We start from the raw sequence: 20,682 nt of genomic DNA, 5'->3' as shown, positions 1-20,682 counted from the left end.
TCTGAAGAAGGGTTTCTAGTGACATTCCGAGATCTTTCCACACTCCAAAGACGTACAGGTTTTGTTGGTTAACTGTAAATGTAAAAATTGTCCCTAGTGGGTAAAGGATAGTGTTAATGTTTGGGGGATCGCTGAAGAAGGGTCTCGACCCGAAACGTCACCCATTCCTTCTCTCCTGAGATGCTGCCTGACCCGCTGAGTTACTCCAGCATTTTGTGTCTACCTATAATTCCAGTGACATTCTTTTTTTTTCATACAATACTGGTGAGCACACATTTTTCCCGCCATCTTTAGTTTAGTTTAGTTTAGAGATACAACGCGGAAACAGGCCCTTTCGGCCCACTGGGTCCGCGCCGACCAGCGATCCCCCAAACATTAACACTATCCTATACCCACTAGGGACAATTTTTACATTTACAGTTAACCAACAAAACCTGTACGTCTTTGGAGTGTGGAAAGATCTCGGAAAAAAAACCCACGCAGGTCATGGGGAGAACGTACAAACTCTGTACAGACAGCACCCATAGTCAGGATCGAACCCGGGTCTCCAGCGCTGCATTCACTGGAAGGCAGCAACTCTACCGCTGCGTCACTGTGCCGTCCACATCCCCAAAGTCACCCGGCTTCTTTCCCCTCCTCCATGATACCATCTTCTATCTCCACATCCCTCCTTTCCCTTTCACCCTTCCCTCTTTCCCCTGCAACCCGTCCACTCTACCCATATCCCCGCCTATGGTTTTACATTTCACCTCTCCCCTTCCCTTATCTGACACCCTTTTGGCTCTCTTTGGCCTCCAGGCTTTGTCACTCACTCCACCAACCTGCCTCATCTCTACCCACATATCAATTGCCAGGATTTGCCCCATCCCGACCTCTCTTTTCCAGCTCCCCCCCCCCCCCCCCCCTGCCCCCACTCTATCATTCTTGACCCAAAACATCGTCTCCCCATTATTTTCTGACCTGTTGAGTGTCTTCAGAACTTTGTTTGTTGCTCACAATTGCAGCATCTGCAAGTCTTGTGTCTCCATCAGGATATTCTACTGGGAAACACACTAAGAACAAGAGAAGAAACAGAAATGTTTCCGTGATCCATGGTATTGTGTATATCATGGGGACGGAGGTTGCATAGAGGTGGAATATCACTCTCTGCTGCCTCCTCCTGTTTCATCATGAACATCACAAAATATTCAGCCATCAGGCTGTCTCGACCCATAAAGGTCACCTATTCCTTTTCTCCAGAGATGCTGCCTGACCCGCTGAGTTACTCCAGCCTTTTGTGTTTGTCATTTACTCTGTGGTCTCCCTGCCATAATCTCCCACTCATCTGTGCCACCTGAGTTTCCCCATCTATGCTCGTCCCATTTACCCACGTTTAACCTTAAACGGTGGCGCCGTGAGAGGCAGCCTCGCCAACAGCCCCCCCCCCCCCCCCCCCGCACCTTTAACTAATGCGCTCCCCCCCCTCCCGCACCTTTAACTAATGCTCTCCCCCCCCCCCCCCCGCCCGTGCGTGTGGCCCAGACATTGGACTGAAGGCTGTGGGTCTCCGCTATGCTGTGTGCCCTGGGGATTCTCACGCACCGCTGTGGCGGCTGTTTATGTTTAGTGTCTATGTAATATTGTGTCTTGTTGCTGTTTTGGGTACGACTCCATGGTAAATCAAATATCATTGTACCTTAGGGTACACGTGACAATTTGAGGAAGGATACTCTTGGTATTGAGGCCGTGCAGCGTAGGTTTACTTGGTTAATTCCCGGAATGGAGGGACTGTCATATGTTGAAAGACTGGAGCGACTAGGCTTGTATACACTGGAATTTAGAAGGATGAGAGGGGATCTTAACGAAACGTATAAGATTATTAAGGGGTTGGACACGTTAGAGGCAGGAAACATGTTCCCAATGTTGGGGGAGTCCAGAACCAGGGGCCACAGTCAGGGTGTATGGGGAGAAGGCAGGAACGGGGTACTGATTGAGAATGATCAGCCATGATCACATTGAATGGTGGTGCTGGCTCAAAGGGCCGAATGGCCTACTCCTGCACCTATTGTCTATTGTCTATTGACCATTGCACTATCGAGCTATCAATCAGAACCTTTTCTATCCATGTTCCTGTCCAAATGTCTTTTAATGCTGTTTTTGTATCTGCCTCAACTATGTCCTCTGGCAGTTATCTCCATATACTCGCCACCCACTTTATGCAAACATTTCCCCTCAGGTTCCTATTAAATCAATTCCTTCTTATCTTAAACATATAACCTTTAGTTCTTGATTCCCCGTACGCTGGGAGAAACACTCTGTGCCTTCACCCTATCTATTCTCTTCATGATTTTATACACTTGTGTAAGATAACCCTTCAGACTGCTGTGCTCCAACGAATAGAGTTCCAGCCCACCAAAGCTTGCCTGGAACTATGTACTTGTACTTCGAGAGTAATCTGATCCACAGGGGGCTACCGTTCACTGTGAACGATCAGCCCCGGTTTGACTTTGCAAAATGCAACACTTCACACTTATCTGAGTTAAAATCCATTCGGCCCACTTGTCTAACCGATCGAGATCCCGCTGTAATTCTTGATAACTATCTTCACAGTCTATGCCACCGACTATTTCAGTCAGAGTTAGAGAGTCATGCAGTATGGAATGTTGACCAAGGTGTCTCACCTGCACTAGTCTCACCTGTTGGCATTTGGACATACACCCCTGAACCTCTCCTATCCACATACCTGTCCGAATGTCTTTTAGATGGCACCTGCTTCAACTACCTCCTCTGATTGCTCATTCCACATACCCACCATCCTCGCTGTGAAAAAGTTGTCCCTCAGATTCCTATTAAATATTTCCCCTCTCACCTTAAAGGTACGCCCTCTGGTTCTTTACTCCCCGACTCTGGATGAAGAACTCTCTATCTGTTCCCCTCATGATCTTATACACCTCCGTAAGAATACCCCTTATCCTCGCCTTCCCAACATCCCCCTATAGCTCAGCCCCTCAAGTGCTGGCAGCATCCTTGGAAATCTTCTCTGCACTTTTTCCAGCTGAACAACATCCTTCCCACAGCAGGGTGTAAACTGAACACAATACTCCATATTTGGCCTCGTCAACATCTTGTATAACTGTAACATAACACCCCAACTTCTACACAAATATTCTGACTGATGAAGGCCAATGTACAACAAGCCTTCTTAAATACACTGTCTACTAATCATGCCACTTTCAAGGGACTATGTAACTGCACTCAACAATGAGCACTGCACCTAACAATGCTTCCCAGGGTCCTACCATTCACTGTGTAGGTCCTGCCATGGTCTGACTTCCCAAAATGCAACAGCTTGTACTTATCCGTACTAAACTCCTTCATTGCTCAGTCCACTTGCCCAACTCATCAAGATCCTTCTGTAATTTTTATTACCATCTTCGCATCCACTTTAGTGTCATCTGCAAACTCTCTAATCATCCCTTGTACATTCTGATCTCAATCAACCATGTTGGGTGTGACCCAGCTTGAGTCACAGGCCTCCAGTCTGAAAAACAACCTTCCACCATCACTTCTGCTTCCTTCCAAGTGGCTTATTCTTGATCCAGTTTAGATCTGTTTAGAGACACAGTGCGGAAACAGGCCCTTCGGCCCACTAAGTCCGCACCAACCAGCGATCCCCAATTAACCTACAAACCTGTACGTCTTTGGAGTGTGGGAGGAAACCGAAGATCTTGGAGAAAACCCACGCAGGTCACGGGGAGAACGTACAAACTCTGTACAGACAGCACCCGTAGTCGGGATCGAACCCGAGTCTCTAGCGCAGTAAGGCAGTAGCTCTACCGCTACCCCACAGTGCCGTTCTATTTGACGAGCTCCCCCTGGATCCCATGCGATCTAACCTTATAGACCAGTCTAGTGTACTGGAACCTTATCAACTGTCATGCTGATGTCCATATAGACAACATCTACAGCTTTTCCCTCATCAACCTTTTTGGTTACCTCTTCAAAACATTCAATCAGATTCATAAGACATGATCTCCCACATACAAAACCATGCTGACTATCCCTAATCAACCTCTGTCTATCCAAATGCATATATATCTTATCCCTCAGAATACTCTACCAGAGATGTTCGGCCCACTGTTCTACAGTCCCTAGGCTTTTCCTTGCAGCCATTCTTGTATAGAGGCACAACATTATCCACCCTCCAATCTTCCGGCACTTCACCTGTGTCTAATGGTCATTCATATTTTGCAGCCAGGACTGGGTTGGACTAAAAGTCTGCTTATATTTGAGTGTTTTTCAGTATTAGTCACAATCTCCACCCGTTGTGTCGATCAGGGACTGGTCTGTATTTCCAAGCTACCTCATTATAATATGTTGATGGTCAGCAGAAGTGAAGTACTGGAAAATAATTCAGCAGATTCATTTTCTTTCAATTTTAAAGAGAAGATATATTGTAGTACCAGCTGAGTTTTACTAAAATAAATGTAGAGATAGGATTTAAACTATTTGCAAGATTTGGAATGCTAGAATGCAAAATAGGGCTTTGGAACACAATAGGAAAAAAAATCACAACTGTGGGCTCAAAATGAGGGGCAAAAAGGTTAGTAACGGTTTTTAATTTTGCTTCGACAATAGGAAGCAAAAACTGCCATGGTTTTATTTCCTACAAGGAATGACATTATCTAAGACGGCAGGGGAAGAGAAAAATACATTGTGGCCTTCCATCACAGTGAGGAGGGGACTGGAGGAGACTCACTGTGATGGATGTTTCTTTTGTTTGGTGTTGGTTTATGGTTGTATGTGTTATTGCATTTTTATTGATTATTCTTAATGGTCTTATTGTTGAACTGCAGGTAATTTTTCATTTCACTGCACATTTGGGCGGCACGGTAGCGCAGCGGTAGAGTTGCTGCTTTACAGCGAATGCAGCGCCGGAGACTCAGGTTCGATCCTGACTACGGGTACTGCACTGTAAGGAGTTTGTACGTTCTCCCCGTGACCTGCGTGGGTTTTCTCCGAGATCTTCGGTTTCCTCCCACACTCCAAAGACGTACAGGTATGTAGGTTAATTGGCTGGGTGAATGTAAAAATTGTCCCTAGTGGGTGTAGGATAGTGTTAATGTACGGGGATCACTGGGCGGCACGGACTTGGTGGGCCGAAAAGGCCTGTTTCCGGCTGTATATATATGATATGATGATGATTTATGTGTATGTGACAAATAAATTGACTATTGACTATTATGCCCTAAACGTGCTATCAGCTTTGCTAACTGTTTTTGCAACTGTGGAGAGGCATGTCACCATTTCTTCTGACTCCTACAGTTAGCTCCTACATATCTCATTGAACTGCGAGGGTGTCATGGCGGTGCGGCGGTAGAGTTGCCGCGGACAGGTTTTTCAATCAAATCCTGGCGCTGTGGCTCAACCGGAGAGACCTACGCCAGGAAACTCCGTGGCTCAATAGTGAGAGGCACGGACAGGAGATTCTGTGGCAACGGGCGAGACTCGAGGATGGTGTGTTGCCTCCCTGGTGCCAGGGTCCAAGACGTCTCGGACCGACTTGCTGAGCATCTGCAAGCGGGAAGGGGAGCAGCCGGAAGTGGTTGTGCACGTCGGCACAAACAACGTCGGGAAGAAGGGGAAGGAGCTTCTGCATCGTGACTTTAGAGATGTAGGAAGAAGGCTGAAAAGCAGGACCTCTAGGGTGGTTATCTCTGGTTTGCTTCCAGTGCCTCGTGCAGGAACAAGGAGATAGTGGATCTGAATGTGTGGCTGACGAACTGGTGCAGGGAGCAGGGATTTAGATTTATAGACCACTGGGATCTTTTCTGGGGTAGGAGTGACCTGTACAAAAGGGACAGGTTGTAACTTAACTGGAGGGGGACAAACATTCTGGCAGGCAGGTTTGCTACACGGGTGGGTTTAAACAAAATAGCAGGGGGGAGGTGTTGACAAATAGGGAATATCAAGACGGAGGTAATGGAGAAGTGACTACAGGAAATGTTACGAAAGACACCCGAATTAATGGGACAGAAAGTTCAGAAAAGGAATCAAAGAATAAGGTCAGGTGAAATAGGAACCGGTGTGAGAGGGGAGGTAAATACAGAATTAAAAGTGTTATATATGAATGCGCGAAGTATAAGAAATAAAGTGGATGAGCTTGGGACTCAGTTAGAGATTGGTAGGTATGATGTTGTGGGAATTACAGAGACATGGCTGCAAGAGGATTGATGCTGGGAACTGAATATTCAGGGTTATACGTCCTATCGAAAAGAGACAGGTGGGCAGAGGGGATGGGGTAGCTCTGGTGGTAAGGAATGAAATTCAGTCCTTTGCGAGGGGTGACATAGAATCAGAAGATGTAGAGTCATTGTGGATAGAACTGAGAAATTGTAAGGACAAAAAGCCCTTAATGGGAGTTATCTACAGGCCCCCAAACAGTAGCCTGGATATAGGGTGCAAGTTACATCAGTAGTTAAAATTGGCATGTAACAAAGGTAATGCTACGGTGGTTATGGGAGATTTCAATATGCAGGTAGACTGGGAAAATCAGGTTGGTACTGGACCCCAAGAAAGGGAGTTTGTGGAGTGCCTCCTAGTTGGATTCTTAGAGCAGCTTGTACTGGAGCCTACCAGGGAGAAGGCAATTCTGGATTTAGTGTTGTGCAATGAACCGGATTTGATAAGGGAACTCAAAGTAAAGGAACCATTAGGAGGTAGTGATCACAATATGATAAGTTTTAATCTGCAATTTGAGAGGGAGATGGTAAAATCAGAAGTGTCAGTGTGGCAGTAGAGCAAAGGGGACGATGGAGGCATGAGGTTGGAGCTGGCTAAAGTTGACTGGAAAGGGACCTTAGCAGGGTTGACGGTGGAACAGCAATGGCAGGAATTTCTGGGAATAATCCAGAAGATACAGTCTGAAGAAGGGTCTCGACTCGAAACGTCACCCATTCCTTCTCTCCTGAGATGCTGCCTGACCTGCTGAGTTACTCCAGCATTTTGTGAAATAAATACCTTCGATTTATACCAGCATCTGCAGTTATTTACTTACAGAAGATACAGGATCATTTCATTCCAAAGAGGAGGAAAGATTCTAAGTGGAGTAAGAGGCAACCGTGGCTGACAAGGGAAGTCAAGGACACTATAAAACAAAAAGAGAAGATGTATAACAGAGCAAAGATGAGCGGGAAGCCAGAGGATTGGGAAACGTTTAAAGAACAACAGAAGGTAACTAAAAAGGCAATACGGGAAGAAAAGATGAAGTACGAAGGTAAGATAGCCAAGAATATAAAGTAGGATAGTGAAAGCTTCTTTCGGTATGTGACAAGGAAAAGATTAGTTAAGACAAATGTGAGTCCCTTGAAGACAGAAACAGGTGAATTTATTATGGGGAGCAAGGAAATTACAGATGGGTTGAACAGGTATTTTGGTTCAGTCTTCACGAAGGAAGACACAAACAATTTCCCAGATGTACTAGGGGACAGAGGATCTAGGGTGATGGAGGAACTGAAGGAAATTCACATTAGTCAGGAAATGGTGTTGGGTAGACTGATGGGACTGAAGGCTGATAAATCCCCTGGGCCTGATGGTCTGCATCCCTGGGTACTCAAGGAGGTGGCTCTAGAAATCGTGGATGCATTGATGATCATTTTCCAATGTTCTATAGATTCTGGATCAGTTCCTGTGGATTGGAGGGTAGCTAATGTTATCCCATTTTTTAAGAAAGGAGGGAGAAAGAAAGCAGGGAATTATAGACCAGATAGCCTGACAACGGTGGTGGGGAAGATGCTGGAGTCAATTATTAAAGATGTAAAAGATGCATTGGGACAGCAGTAACAGGATTGGCCCAAGTCAGCATGGATTTATGAAGGGAAAACTTGCTTGACTAATCTTCTGGAATTTCTTGAGGACGCAACAAGTAAAATTGATAAGGGGGAGCCAGAGGATGTAGTGTATCTGGACTTTCAGAAAGCCTTTGATAAGGTCCAACACAGGAGATTAGTGGGCAAAATTAGAACACATGGTATTGGGGATAGAAAATTGGTTGGCAGACAGGAAACAAAGAGTAGAAATTAACGGTTCCCTTTCAGAATGCCAGGTAGTGACTAGTGGGGTGCCGCAAGGCTCGGTGCTGGGACCGCAGCTATTCACAATACATATTAATGATATAGATGAAGGAACTATAAGTAGCATTAGCAAATTTGCAGATAACACAAAGGTGGGTGGCAGTGTGAACTGCGAAGAGGATGCTATGAGGATGCAGGGTGACTTGGATAGGTTGGGTGAGTGGGCAGATGCATGGCAGATGCAGTATAATGTGGAAAAATGTGAGGTTATCCATTTTGGTGGCAAGAACAAGAAGGCAGATTATTATCTGAATGTTGTCAGATTAGGAAAAGGGGAAGTGCAACGAGACCTCGGTGTCCTTGTGCATCAGTCACTGAAAGTAAGCGTGCAGGTACAGCAGGCAGTGAAGAAAGCTAATGGCATGTTAGCCTTCATAACATGAGGATTTGCGTATAGGAGCAAAGAGGTCCTTCTGCAGTTGTGAGGGCCATGGTGAGGCCACACCTGGAGTATTGTGTGCAGTTTTGGTCACCTAATTTGAGGAAGGACATTCTTGCTATTGAGGGAGTGCAGCGTAGGTTCATGAAGTTAATTCCCGGGATGGCGGGTCTGCCATATGATGAAAGACTGGAACGACTGGGCTTGTATGCACTTGAATTTAGAAGGGTGAGAGGGGATCTTATTGAAACATATAAAATTATTAAGGGATTGGACACGCTAGATGCAGGAAACATGTTCCCGATGTTGGGGGAGTCCAGAACAGTTTAAGAATAAGGGGTAGGCCGTTTAGAACTGAGATGAGGAAAAACTTTTTCACCCAGAGAGTTGTGAATTAGTGGAATTTTCTGCCACAGAAGGCAGTGGTGGCCAACTCACTGGATGCATTCAAAAAAGAATTAGATAGAACACTTAGGGCTAGCGAAATCAAGGGATATGGGGAGAAGGCAGGAACGGGGTACTGATTGTGGATGATCAGCCATGATCACATTGAATGGCGGTGCTGGCTCGAAGGGTCGAATGGCCTACTCCTGCACCTATTCTCTATGTATCTATGTGATAGAATTCCTTGTGTCCTCACCTTCTACCTACCAGCTTCCACATTTAATAGATGGTCTCCATAATTTCCACCACCTTCACTGAGATATTTCTACCATGTACACCGATTAGCCAAAACATTACGACCACTGACAGATGAGGGGAATAACATTGATTATCTTGTTATAATGGCACCTATCAAGGGATGGGATATATTGGCAGCAAGTGAACAGTCAGTTCTTGAAGTTGATGTGTTGGATGCAGGAGAAATGGGCAGGAGTAAAGACCTGAGCGACTTTGACAAGGGCCAAATTGTTATGGCCAGACGACTGGGTCAGAGCATCTCTGAAACGGCAAGGCTTGTGGGGTGCTCCCGGTCAGCAGTGGTATGTACCGACCGACAGTGGTCCGAGGAGAGACAAACCACAAACCGGCGACAGGGTGTTGGGCGCCCAAGGCTCATCGATGTGTGAGGGCAACGAAGGCTATCCCGTCTGGTCTGAACCGCCTGTGGGAAGACGACACGCCGGTGGAGGGAGTGTGATGCTCTGGGCAATGTTCTGCTGGGAAACCCGGCCATTCATGTGGATGTCAATTTGACGCGTGTCACCTACCTAAACATCATTGCAGACCAGGTACACCCCTTCATGGCAATGGTATTCCCTGATGGCAGTGGCCTCTTTCAGCAGGATAATGCGCCGTGCCACACTGCACATTGTTCGGGAATGGTTTGAGGAACATGATGAAGTGTTCACGGTGTTCTCCTGGCCTCCAAATTCTCCAGATCTCAATCCGATTGAGCATCTGTGGGATGTGCTGGATCGACAAGTCCGATCCACGGTGGCTCCACCTCGCAACTTACAGCACTTGATGGATCTGCTGCTAATGTTTTGGTGCCAGATACCGCAGGACACCTTCAGGGGTCTTGTAGAGTCCATGCCCTGGCGGGTCGGCTCTGTTTTGGCAGCACACGGGGGACCAACAGCATATTAGGCAGGTGGTCATAATGTTTTGGCTGATCGGTGTACAAGCACCTCTTCTCTTCCAAAATTCCGAAGAGACTTTCCTCTGTGTCCCTGTGGTTTGTTTTCCCATTTCCACCAACTCTTGCTTTATCACATGCACTTTCCCATTCAATCACAGGAGATGCAACACTGCTCGTTCACCTCTTCCATTCACATCATTCAGACCCGAGAGTTTTGTCAACAGAATCGCTTCTTCTGATATAATACAGTGCAGTCCACGCACATAATGTGATGCCCTCCACATTGGAGACCCCAAATGGAAACTGGAAGACCATTTTGTAGAACACCTTCATTCGGTCCACAGGTGATATCCAAATCTTCCAGTTGCTTGTCTTTTTAGTTTTCCGTCTTATTCCCGCCCTGATACTTTAAACATTGGCTTCCCACACAGTTCCAACAAAGTTCAACGTAAGATTGATCAACAATTCGTCCTCCTTTTGGGGCACAGAATTGAATTCACCAATTTCAGATAACCAGTCTTCCCATTTATATTAGAACGTTCTGATGCAAAATCATCCGTCAGTAACAATAACTATTGTTATTGTTATTGTTATCTTCTCTGTTCACCGATGCTAGCTGTCCAGCTAATTATTTTCAGCATTCTCTTTGCAATGAAAGCAAAGATTATTGACTCAGCTCTGGCTGAAGCTGTGCTCAATATCCAACAAGTTATAAATTGACAGGTTCAGCACAGCAGCATCTGAATCATCGAAATGGACCATTAGTGTCGAGGTGCATTGATGTATTCAAGAGTCTTATTTAGACTGGTTTTTCAATCAATACCATTGTACTTTTGCCTTTTAGTGCACTGTCATATTTGATGATCTGGGAGATATGAGCAGCACATTTAATAGTCCTGCAATATATATTCAGCAGAATTCCTGCACATTAGCACAACTGAGTTTCAATCAAAACCATTTTCTAAAGGATAATTGAATTTGGAATCTGATTTCATGTGTTTGAGTAGAAAGTGCACACATTTACTCAATCATTTACCATTGTCAGCACTCACTAATGGGCCTGAGTCCAGGCTGAAGAGTTCAAACACGTTTCTTGTGTTTGCCCTTACTCATAGTATTTGAATTACAACTAGACTTATCAGGAGAGCAGGAATCAAATTGAATCTGCTGCAGCCTATTAAAAATATTTTTAACCTTTAAACATTTTAATTCTTGTTGAGATCCACAGAGGGTTGCCAACTGTCCTGTATTAGCTGGGTGATCCCGTATTTTGCGCTGAATTGGTTTGTCCCATATGGGACCGCCCTTGTCCCGTATTTGGCCCGGGAGGTGCTTGCTGTAGGCTGAGACAGTGTAGGCTAACGGAGTGCGTTCGGGGAGCGGGGCCGAGTGTGTTTGCCTAACGGAGGTTGCGTAGCAACCCGCCTCCCGGCCCGGGCGGCCACCGCTGGTAGAGTGGGAGCATGTGGCCGCTGGCTGGGATTCCACAGTATCACAAACAATAATATGCCCATGCACTAATTCCTGCAGTACACAGTCTTACAATCAGAAAATCCTCCTTCCACCACGACTAACTGGCTCCTATCACAAAGCCAATTTTGGATCCCATGTGCCTTACACTTCTGGACCAGCCTACCATACCAAACCTTGTAAAATGCCTTGCTAAAGTCCACATAGACAATGTCAACCCTCCTGTTTTCATCAATATTTCTAGTTACCTCCTCAAAAACTCAATGAAATTAGTGAGGCAGTATTTCCTGTGCAAAAAGACCTGCTAATTACCCCTGATCATTCCTTGTCTTTCCAAATATAGATAATTCCTGCCTGTTAGAATTTTCGCCACTGATTTTACCGCCACGAATATAAGATTCATCGGCCTGTGAGTATTTTGCTTATCCTTGCTGTCCCTGTTAAATAAAGGATGAAGATTACATATCCTCGAGTCTTCTGGCACCTCACCTGTCATGGCCCCGGCTATCTTCTCCCTGCCTTCCCATAGCAACCTGGGAATTATCAGCTGGGCCTGTTCCCTGACACATCTAACACCTCCCCAGTCTTAACACTGTCATACTCCAAATGATCCCCATACCTTTCCCTGAACACACCATTTTCAGTGTCCTTCTCCTTGAAGAGTACAGATGCGAACTACTTATTTAGGATTTCACCCCTCACCTTCATAAGGGGATCCACTCTATTCATTATGGCACTGTTGCTGACGTACTGTATAGAACTTATAGATTTTTTACAGGATAATTTAAAAGATTTATCACAAAATATATTTTATTAAATACATATTTTTGGCCATCAAGTAAACAAATGTGTGTTTGTAACTTTAATTAATTACTAGACCAAGTGGACCTGTTGGGCCCAAACACCTCCCGCATTGGTGCAGCACCCTCTCCTCCCTCACTCCCCCCTCCCCCCCCACTCTCCCCCTCCCTCCACTTCCCCTCCCCTTTCCCCTCCCCTCCCCTCCCCACCCCTCCCTCCACCTTCCCCTCCCCCTCCCCTCCCCTACCCCTCCCCCAAGCCATCCCCCTCAACCCCCCTTGTCCCTCCTCCTCCCCGCTACCCTCCCTCCCTCCACCCCCTTCCCATCCCCCTTGTCCCGTTCCCCCCACTCCATCCCCCTCAACCCCCTTATCCCCCTCCCTCCCTCCCTCCCTCCCTCCCTCCCTCCCTCCCTCCCTCCCTCCCTCCCTCCCTCCCTCCCTCCCTCCCTCCCTCCCTCCCTCCCTCCCTCCCTCCCTCCCTCCCTCCCTCCCTCCCTCCCTCCCTCCCTCCCTCCCTCCCTCCCTCCCTCCCCCCCCCTCCCTCCCCCTCGCCCCCCCTCCCTCCCCCCCACACCCCTCCCTCCCCCCCCAACCCCCCTCCCCCCCCCCCCCCAACCCTCCTCCCTCCCTCCCCCCCTCCATCCCGAGGAGATAGATTTCAACTTTAAAACGCGAATAACTTTAAAAATGTAACACCGATTTCAATGAAACTTCTTCCATTAGCACCAAAGGGAAGACGATGCGTAAGGTGGGCCTAAACTTGTCGTACTATCGTGTACCGTTTTGGCTGACGTTCAGGAACAAACAAACAAACAAACAAACTAGACTTTTAGTATATAGATATTCTGGACTAGATGCTATTTCTCCCCTTACTTCATGATTCAAACTTGGTCAAATGCAGCCGTGATGTGTTTGATTGTTTCTCATATCTTGCTCTATAGTTCATTGTCGAATTAAAAGTTATATTAAATTGTAAAAAAAGATCATTTAATAATAATGCAGTACACGAGTAAATACATATAACATATAACATATAACAACTACAGCATGGAAACAGGCCTGTCCGGCCCTACCAGTCCACGCCGACCATTCTCCCTGACCTAGTCTCATCTACCTGCACTCAGACCATAACCCTCTAATCCCCTCCTATCCATATACCTATCCAATTTACTCTTAAATAATAAAATCGAGCCAGCCTCCACCACTTCCACCGGAAGCCCATTCCATACAGCCACCACCCTCTGAGTAAAGAAGTTCCCCCTCATATTACCCCTAAACCTTTGTCCCTCAATTCTGAAGCTATGTCCCCTTGTTGGAATCTTCCCCACTCTCAAAGGGAAAAGCCTACCCACGTCAACTCTGTCCGTCCCTCTCAAAATTTTAAAAACCTCTATCAAATCCCCCCTCAACCTTCTACGCTCCAAGGAATAAAGACCCAACCTGTTCAACCTCTCTCTGTAGCCTAAGTGCTGAAACCCAGGCAACATTCTAGTAAATCTCCTCTGTACCCTCTCCATTTTGTCGACATCCTTCCTATAATTTGGCGACCAGAACTGCACACCATACTCCAGATTCGGCCTCACCAATGCCCTGTACAATTTTAACATTACATCCCAACTTCTATACTCGATGCTCTGATTTATAAAGGCAAGCATACCAAACGCCTTCTTCACCACCCTATCCACATGAGATTCCACCTTCAGGGAACAATGCACAGTTATTCCCAGATCCCTCTGTTCCACTGCATTCCTCAATTCCCTACCATTTACCCTGTACGTCCTATTTTGATTTGTCCTACCAAAATGCAAATACAAACTAAGGGTTACCGCTGGTTGTGTCATGGCCTGTAAAACGAATTCTAATGCACAGGGATGCACAGGCTGCACAGGCTGCAGAGAGTGGGGTCCAACATGAACACTGTCAAAAGCATAGATATAAAGTATGCCTCAAAAAAGTGGCATCTTTCATCACGGATATCCACCATCCAGACCATACCTTGTTCTGTGTGGGAAAGAACTGCAGATGCTGGTTTAAATCGAATTCACTTGGACCATCTCTGACATCTCCCTACCGTTTCTGGATCTCACCGTCTCCACCACAGGAGACAGACTATTGACCGACATCCACTACAAACCTGACTCCCAGAGCTATCTAGACTCCACTTCTTCCCACCCTGCTTCCTGTAAAGACTCTATCCCCGACTCCCAATTCCTCCCGTCTACGCCGCATCTGCGCCCAGGATGAGGTTTTCCACACTAGATCATCGGAGATGTCCTCATTCTTTCGGAAACAGGGGTTCCCCTTTTCCATTATAGATGAGGCTCTTACTAGGGTCTCCTCGATATCCTGCAGCTTCGCTCTTGCTCCCCCTCCCCCCCATTCGTAACAGAGTTCCCCTTGTCCTCACCTTCCACCCCATCAGCTGTCGCAAACAGCATATAATCCTCCAACATATAAACACTTTCGCCACCTCCAACGGGATCTCACTACTGGCCACATCTTCCCATCTACTCTCCTTTCTGCTTTCCGCAGAGACCATTCCCTCCGCAACTCCCTGGTCCACTCGTCCCTTCCCACCCAAAACACCCCCTCCCCAGGCACTTTCCCCTGCAACCGCAGGAGATGCAACACCTGCCCCTTTACCTCCCCCCTCGACTCCATTCAAGGACCCCGACAGTCTTTTTAGGTGAGGCAGAGGTTCACTTGCTCCTCCAACCTCATCTACTGTATCCGCTGTTCCAGGTGTCAACTTCTGTACATCGGCGAGACCAGGCACAGGCTCGGCGATCGTTTTGCTGAACACCTCCACTCAGTCCGCCTTAACCTACCTGATCTCCCAGGTGCTCAGCACTTTAACTCCCCCTCCCATTCCCAATCTGACCTTTCTGTCCTGGGCCTCCTCCATTGTCAGAGTGAGGCCCAGCCTAAATTGGAGGAACAGCACCTCATATTTCGCTTGGGTAGTTTACACCCCAGCGGTATGAACATTGACTCTTCTGACTTCAAATAGCCCTTGCTTTCCCTCTCACTCCATCTCCTCCCCCTTCCCAGCTCTCTCACCAGTATTCCTGTTTCCAAATACATTCTATCTCTGTCCCGCCCCCTCCCCTGACATCAGTCTGAAGAAGGGTGTTGACCCGAAACGCCACCCATTCCTTCCCTCCAGAGATGCTGCCTGACCCACTGAGTTACTCCAGCATTTTGTGTCTGCCATACCTTCTTCTCATGGCCACGACTGGTGTACAGAGGCCTGAAGTCCAACACCATCAGGTTCAAGAACATGTACCTTCCTACAACTATCAGGTTCTGAAACCAACCAGCACAACTTGAATCCTACTTGGTTTTTTTTCTAATTATGTATTTGCATGAATATCTTGTTGTTTTCACAGTATTCCATTCAGATTTTTTTGTGTGTCATTTATGCATAATTTAAGTATTATTTGTTTTTATGTGCTTGTCTGAGTCTATCTGCCTATGATGTTGCTGCAGGATTTTTTATTGTACCTGTACCTCACCGTACTATGAAAATATACTCAAATTGATTCGATTGTCATTTTGAGCACCTCCCAACATCCCAAACTATATTTGATAAACTCACTAGAGGGAGCTACAGTCATATGCTGGATCACTTTCAGAGCCTCATAGTCTGAGAGGTATTGTTGAATAGTCAACTTTATTGAGAGACTAGACCAAGTTGACCCATTGGGCCCAAAACTCTCCTGCATTGGTGCAGCACCCTCTCCTCCCTCCCTCCTCCCCCTCCCTCCCCTCCCACACCCCCCTTACCCCATCCCCCCCTCCCCCCACCCCCTTCCCCTCCACCTCCCCCTCCCTCCCCCCTTCAACCCCCACCCCTTCCCTCCACCTCCCCCCTCCCTCCCTCCTCCCCTCCACCCTCTTCCTCCCTCCCTCCCTCCCTCCCTCCCCCCTCCCTCCCGAGGAAATAGATTTTAACTTTAAAATGTGAATAACTTTAAAAATATAACACCAGTTTCAATTAAACTTCTTCTGAGCACCAAATGGACAACGGTAAGGTGGGCCTAAAATTGTCGCGCTATCGTGTACCGTTTTGGCTGTAGTTCAGGAACAGACAAACAAACAAACAAACAAACGAGAGTTTTAGTATCTAGATTTCAGAATGCCACTTACATGCCAGATTGCCAATGCTGGATAATTAATGTTTTACTTTAATCATTTCTGCAGCTAAAAATCCATCTGATACCGAATTATCTTTGCAATTGGGTCAAGATAACATATGAACCATGGCTTGAATAGGAAGGGTAGTCCTGGCTAATGAAATATTTTATTCCTTAAATCCACAGCACCCCTTACAAAATAGATGTATTCAAATCTTGGTACTTGCTAACCTGCATATATAGTTCCGACAACAATCTTCCATCTATCGTGTCAGAAATGGAGAAATTGATGATGATTATATAATCCTCAACTTCATTCACAAATCCTCAGACAATAAAGCTGTTTGGGCTGATAACATCCACATCACAAATATGACCAGTACCAGCCATCTTCAACAAAATGTCTAATCTATTCTTGACATTCAATGGCTTTACCATTGCTAAATCCTCTAACATTAACATCATGGGAAGTGGGTAGGTGGGGGAAAAGGATGGGGTAGGACTGAGAAGGGATGGTCACTATTGACCCAAAGCTTATTTGGACTAGCCATGGCTACAGGGACTACATACTCTGCAGTGTCGTAATTTGTCCAGCTCTTCCTACCTTCTAAAAGGCGCAGGTAAGGTGTGCAATGGAATTCTCTCTGCTTGCTTAAACTAATTAAGTTCTATCAACCCTTGAGAACCGTTGTGATAGTGAATAACTGTAGTTCTTTGGAAGATGTATATTTGTCGCTATGTTGCACTGGTGATGGAGTAATTCACAATCATACTTTATTAGCCAAGTATGTTTTGTAACATACGAGGAATTTCATTGGAGTAATACTTTCTCCATCACCAGTGCAACACAGCGACCAATGTATATCATCAAAAGAACTACGGATATTCACTATCTACAACAGCATTTTCCAAATCATTGACCTCTACTATGTATAAAGGCAAGAGCAAAGGGCACATGAAAAGTCCTTTGCCTGCATATTACTCTCAAAATTACACAATATCATGATCTGGAGAGAAAGCAATGTCTGTTCATCATCACTGGGTTTAAATCCTGGAACTCGATTCCCAATTCGAGTTCCACGACGTAACACCCAACAAGACTTATGAGGATGCTTTCACTCGGATTTCAGTCGTACAAGAAGACAGTTTGCCATTGCTTTCTCGAGGGTAATCAGGAATAGGAAACATTGATGGGTGAATAGGAAACATTGATGGGAAACATTGATGATCAATATAAATGATAAACATAAATACATTTAAAAAAAGAAAGGAACTAATTACCATTAAAAAATGTGATATTGCTTTATTCTGGTATACTAAGTAAAAGAGGTCTTCAAAATTTACACACACATAGAATAAAGGTATCTTGTTATAGACAAATAATTGCAAGCTGCCACAGGGTATATCAATAGAAAAACATTACTGGTTAAATTTTGTTCTAAATGGTGAATATTAACTAGCGCAATGTTACCATTAATTTTACATCTATTTTTAAGAGTAGTGATATCTTTAATTTGAACTTCATGTCAGAAATGTCATTTTAGGAACAGGTGATCGGCAAACTGTTTCATAAAAGTTCTTCAGTGACTGCATTAAAATTACTTTCCAATGGACTTTCCATATTTTTTATTTTATCAAGTTCAGATTTCAGGTTTGCAGCCTGCACAAAAAAAGGAAAAATATTTTTAAATTTGCTTAGTCCTGTAAAATCTGTTCAAAATAAATGTAGTATGAGTACCTGTACATCACTGATAACAAAATTATCTTGGTGTATTGCATTTCCCATGAAGTTTGTGGCGTATCTGCATTGCTGCCTTTATATAGGGCGGCACGGTGGCGCAGCGGTAGAGTTGTTGCGTTACAGCACCAGAGACCCGGGTTCGATCGCGACTATGGGTGCTGTCTGTACGGAGTTTGTATGTTCTCCCCGTGACCTGCGTGGGTTTTCTCCCAAGAACTTCGGTTTCCTCCTACACTCCAAAGACGTACAGGTTTGTAGGTTAATTAGCTTGGTATCAATTGTCCCTAGTGTGTGTTAGTGTGCGGGGATCGCTGGTCAATGCGGACTCAGTGGGCTGAAGGGCCTGTTTTCGCGCTGTATCTCTAAGCTAAACTAAACTAAACTATATTTCTGTCGGATTAGCACTGCTCCTCTGATGTAAAACATTGTTTGCAACTGAGGTGGAATTGGGGGAGATTATCAGGAGGAGGAGGTCTTGCTCTGATGTACAAGACCACCGACAAGGAGGAATGGGGACCAATGTCTTTATTTCGCAAAGAATCAATCAATGAAAATCTGCTATTGCAAGTTTCATGAAGTAAGTTATTCTCTTGCTGGGTCCACTGTGCATGAAGTGGGCTGATGAATGGTAACCATCTTCACGTAGAGCAGCATTTAGTAATGTGCAACCAATCCCTGGGTACCAGACCTGCGACATTGATGCATGTACATGTGACCCCAGGGAGTATAGGCCACTTGATTAGCTGGGCATTTGGCTGAAGAATGGTCAATGGAGATCAATGACGATAAGTGTCAGGTGTTGCATTTTGGGAAGTCAAACCAGGACAGGATCTTCACAGTGCATGGTAGGGCCCTGCGGAGTGTTGTGGAACAGAGGGATCCAGGAGTACAAGTGCACAGTTCCCCGAAAGTGGTGTCATAGGTACTTAGACAGGGTGGTATATAACTCTTTTGGTACATTGGCTTTTATCGGTCGGGATATATCGAGTATAAAGGTTGGGATGTTCTGTTAGAGTTGTACAAGATGTTTGTGAGGCAGCGTTGGAGTATTGTAGTTCAGATTTGGTCACCCTGCTCTTGGAAGGATGTCAGTAAGCTGGGAAAGAGTGCAGACAAGGTTTATAAGGATCTTGCCAGGGCTTGATGGCCTGAGCTGTAGGGAGAGATTGAGCAAGCTAGGACTATTTATTGGAGCAGAGGAGACTAAAGGGTGGTCTTATATAGGTGCATAAATTCATGAGGGAATTGATAGGGTGAATGCACAGAGTCTTTTACCATGGGTAGGGGAATCAAGAACCCGAGGACAGTGGTATAAGATGAGAGGGAATAGATTTCATAGGAACCTGAAGGGCAATGTTCACTCAGACATTGGTGGGTATATGGAATGAGCTGCCAGAGGAGGTAGTTGAGGCAGTACAATGATAATATTCAAAAGGCACTTGGGCAGGTGCGTGGATAGAAAACATATAGAGGGATAGAGACCAAATGCTGGAAGTTGGGACTAGCTTAAAGGAGGCCAACCTTGCCCCAATTCCCTTACACTGACTACATTTCAAAACTTATTGTGACGAGCTATAACATACCAGAGGGAGGCACTTTTTTTTCTCATTTATATTTCATTTATTACACTGAAGGAAATGATGAAATGGACAATGATGAAATAAGTATTTTGCAGAGATATGTGCACCAATTTAAATAATGTTCACTTTTGGGTGAGAAATATTTGGTAACCATGCAGTTGTGTCTGCAATCTCCCATGATAAACAGTTTTCCCTGAGTTGGTGGAGGCCTGTTTTAATATAGTTTGGATTTTGCTCTTTGGTGCCGTAATTAGTTTCTGAAGATGTCCTCTGCAATCCTTCTTTACTTCAAGTGGATTGCCCGACATCTCTTTCCTTCTCCATGCATTCGACTGTAAAAATAAAATTTTCGACCATTGCTAAATTTTCTTTAAGAGCACCCTTGAGCCATAGATACTTATAATTACTCACCTAAATATAACTTTCTGCTATTTGACTAAGTTCTCACTTGGTTGTTTTAAAATTAATTATGATGGTAAAACTAGCTTGTCCTAAAAATAAAATGAATAATATTTAGATCCTAAAGGTGCTGGAAAAAAGTGCAGGTTTTTAATGAGGTACTGATTTATCCCATACCTTAATTTTTGAATCAAACATTTGGAAAGACATTAATCTTGGACAAAAACTGCAATGCTAAGTTTACTTCTTGCAAGTAAGGGAATTTGATGTACTTACAACTTCTAATTCTCTCTTTGCAGCCTCTAATTCTTCTTGTGGTGTCCCATTCGGCTGCTTTCTTCTGGCTCGCATCAATTTAATGTGCTGCTGTATCCGCAGCTGCAAGTCACGATCTCTAGCAGCTCTACAGAAAAATAATTGTAAGTCAATTTACAATAAATAGAATATCTGGACAAGATTAAAATGTGAGTCATAACTCCCT

General features: G+C 45.2%; 1 protein-coding gene across 5 annotated transcripts in view; it reads right to left on the bottom strand.

Moving 5' to 3' along the window:
- The window catches only part of LOC144601493 (leucine-rich repeat-containing protein 27-like), an 89,098-nt gene that overhangs the window by 16,795 nt on the left and 51,621 nt on the right, over positions 1–20,682 (bottom strand). For 2 of the 5 annotated variants that reach the window (XM_078413681.1, XM_078413684.1), the window contains 2 exons: positions 20,478–20,604; positions 19,913–20,134 (listed from right to left, as the gene is read on the bottom strand). In XM_078413681.1, the coding sequence (XP_078269807.1) occupies positions 19,925–20,134; positions 20,478–20,604 (337 nt within the window). In that variant the 3' untranslated portion in view covers positions 19,913–19,924. Of the gene's footprint in view, positions 1–981; positions 1,053–17,816; positions 18,142–19,912; positions 20,135–20,477; positions 20,605–20,682 lie in introns of those variants that run through there. The other 3 variants (XM_078413685.1, XM_078413683.1, XM_078413682.1) reach the window with 3 other exon arrangements.

The sequence above is a fragment of the Rhinoraja longicauda genome, chromosome 16 (assembly GCF_053455715.1).
Source record: "Rhinoraja longicauda isolate Sanriku21f chromosome 16, sRhiLon1.1, whole genome shotgun sequence".
NCBI lineage: Eukaryota > Metazoa > Chordata > Chondrichthyes > Rajiformes > Arhynchobatidae > Rhinoraja > Rhinoraja longicauda.
This window is presented reverse-complemented; position numbering and strand designations above follow the sequence as displayed.